The sequence below is a fragment of the Asparagus officinalis genome, chromosome 2, assembly GCF_001876935.1.
Source record: "Asparagus officinalis chromosome 2, Aspof.V1, whole genome shotgun sequence".
Classification (NCBI taxonomy): domain Eukaryota; kingdom Viridiplantae; phylum Streptophyta; class Magnoliopsida; order Asparagales; family Asparagaceae; genus Asparagus; species Asparagus officinalis.
Genome location: NC_033795.1, coordinates 67285680 through 67288482, shown reverse-complemented (window position 1 = coordinate 67288482; position 2803 = coordinate 67285680). Strand labels below are relative to the sequence as shown.

General features: G+C 42.8%; 1 protein-coding gene across 1 annotated transcript; it reads right to left on the bottom strand.

Moving 5' to 3' along the window:
* LOC109831561 lies at positions 382-2204 on the bottom strand. Its single transcript, XM_020398904.1, has 2 exons — positions 2086-2204; positions 382-1946 (listed from the first exon to the last, which is right to left on the bottom strand). The coding sequence occupies exons 1-2, from the start codon at positions 2152-2154 to the stop codon at positions 846-848; spliced, it is 1170 nt and encodes a 389-aa protein (XP_020254493.1). The 5' UTR covers positions 2155-2204; the 3' UTR covers positions 382-845.

Here is a 2803-nt window from a genome sequence, read left to right as displayed (position 1 = left end):
ACATTCAGTGAAATCAACGAGTCATCAAATTGTTCAATCGACTTCTCATATTTCTGATAGTTATTTGGACTTGTTTTTTAGTATACAAGTTGTACTACCTGCTTCATGAATCTTTACATTAAAGACGCGACAGACTACAAAAATCTATCAAAGAGGACAGCTCCACGTCCTAAGGCTTAAATGTCCTCTGTTCAAAAGCTAATATTAATGATCTATATTGTTCTCAGAATGCAACAACCAAAGCCTAGATGGATTAACAAACTACTAGCATCAAGTCCTATCCAATTAGCAGATGAGTAATTAATTTCTTTAGGGTTCAAAAAGCATAACCCTATTGTCTAATTTGATACCATCCAGTCAGAAACAAGCATCACCATCAAATGGAATAAGCATAGTGATGATACAATCAATATGTCAACATGGCTAACTCCATGCAAGTTTGAGAAAAATACATGAATTAATTAGTTGCAACTTTTAAGGAATAACGAATCTCGAGAACAAAATGTCACTCAATTTGCATTCAACATGAACCAGCATGACATGACATACCGATAAGGGAATTATGGACAATACATCCTCTCGAAGTATAGTAGATACAATCCCTTGCTGTGCCTCCTTTTGGCAAGTGAAATGCGCCTGAAGAAAGCAAGAAAAGATAACACACAAAAAAAAATCCTCGAGCAATCTCACATTATAAACATGAAACTCGTCCAATGCTTGCCGATTTTCCCCAGAAGAATCATGCAACTAAGTTAGTGTCTGATTTATGCCACAATAATTAATTTTCAGGATACAATCTCTGCAGCATGAGCAACGCATCTCTGATAAAAAAAATGTGCTATAAATTAGCCACTTTCCCTCTTGCAGTTCCCGGGCAGGAGATATCTATACTTGTCAACATTCTGAATCAAATATCCTGGTAAATGGACAGCAGAATAAGTACTGGGTATCGGTCCCAACTTTGCTATAATTTCCTGAAACGTGTACTCCTCTGGAAGCATATCAAACAGGTCAGCCCCTCGGCAAATCACATCCTGAATCCTTTGCGGGCTCAAGAAGTAGGAAAACCTCACTCTATCCACATGACTGTAAGCCTTCATCTTGAACACAAACTCACTTATGTATCGAAAGCAGAAGCTACAGTGCCAGCCCGAATCAGCCAACAGGTCATCAGTCTGCCTAAAGTGAGCATACCTCGTCTTCCCCGCCCGATACCTGTGAACCGAGGCCCTCCAGCTCTTATCATCCAACAAGAACTCAAATGAGTAGAGGTAGTCCTTAAGCTGCAGATGAAGAACCTCAGGAATATCATCGCACCATCTCAACAGATTAATAGTATGGCCACTAGGGATCTCATCAACATCCGACATGATCAGCAAATCATCATCATTAATGCCCGCAATCCTAATAAGCTGATCCAATGCGACCCGCTGATAAGACTCCTCGACAAAAGGGTTCTCTCCTTTCACAAACCGACCGCCAACCGACCCATAAGTGAGCCTGGACTCTGCAAACTTGAACCGGTCCCTGTTCTTGGCGAAGAAGAGGGGTTTCTTGATGCCAGTAAAGGTAGAATTTGACTCCAAGAGTACAAACTCAGAGACGTAAGGGTGGAGCTCGTGCCAGCGGATGGAAAGGATATCAAGCTCATTTGCTGAGAGGACCCGGATCGAATACCCGTTCTCGGGTTTCGCGGGCACGCCAGCCGTCGGAGCGCCACAGAGACTGGGCATGGTGATGTTATCATTGTAATAATGAGGGACGTGATTGAAGGGTTTTGGGGGAGATTCCCAGAGAGGACGGAGGAAGTAAGTGATCTTTTGGCCATGGAGGTAAATGAACAAGATGAATATTGGGACTCCCACCAACAGAAGAAGCAGAGCTTTGAGATCGAAACCGCGAAGCGCGCACCGAAGCCTCGACATGGTCAGCGCCGCTCTGCTGCTCTGTTGAAATTCGACCAATTATTAGTAGGCGATCGTTAGGGCAATTTCAAATTTAGGTTTTTTTTTTTCCAGATCCCAAATCACAAAATCTGAAATTGAAATTGAAAATACAGATCTACGAGGCGGGGAAGAAGATTACCGGGCCGCATACATCGTCGCAGATGTCGTCGGACTTCTTGGAAGTGTAGTATCCGCCTCCCTCCGGCATCTCAAATTCATAAAAAGCCCCTCCTTAACTTTTTTTTTTTTTTTTTTTTATTTGATTAAACTTCTTCCTCCCCCCTTTTCGTCTCCGCTGATTTCGCAATTAGAAAGCGGAGATCGACGGTTTCAGTCAGGTCGCCGCAGAGAAGAGACGCCGCAGGTGAAGAAATCTTCTCCTTCGATTATTTTCCCACCACCCCAAGTAATTAATTTTTCCGTTGGGGATATTTTGTTATTTCGGGGGCGGAGGAGGGGAGGCTAAAAAGCAACTGGGGATTCTCTAATTTTATAAGGCGACGGACTAATTATAGCCGTTTGGATTTGGCTCTCCTGTATATTATTAATAAGAGCCCCCAAGTATAGGTTCCCTGTTTGCTCTGGGTCCTTCCCCCTCCTGATACTTTCTATAGTTTTGATGGCTGGAGATGCACTGGAATGAATTGGGAAAATAATAATAAATGATGGTGGGGATAAAGGCAGGAGAAGGGGAAATGGTTGGTTGCGGATTCTATACCAGCAGCGCAGGGAGCGCGTTGACAGGATCAAACTGGAAGTAAAAAAAAAAAAATCCTATCGGATCATATATCACGGGAATAAAAAAAATAAAAAAACGCGGAGAGCACAAGTCTATTTCCTCTTGGAAACAACGACAG

Bases quoted from the DNA above. Each gene is read 5' to 3' on its own strand.
- LOC109831561 (XM_020398904.1), bottom strand. From the start codon at position 2,154: ATGCCGGAGGGAGGCGGATACTACACTTCCAAGAAGTCCGACGACATC. The intron at 1,947-2,085 runs GTAATCTTCTTC...GAATTTCAACAG, and splicing joins GCGACGATGTATGCGGCCCG to AGCAGCAGAGCGGCGCTGAC.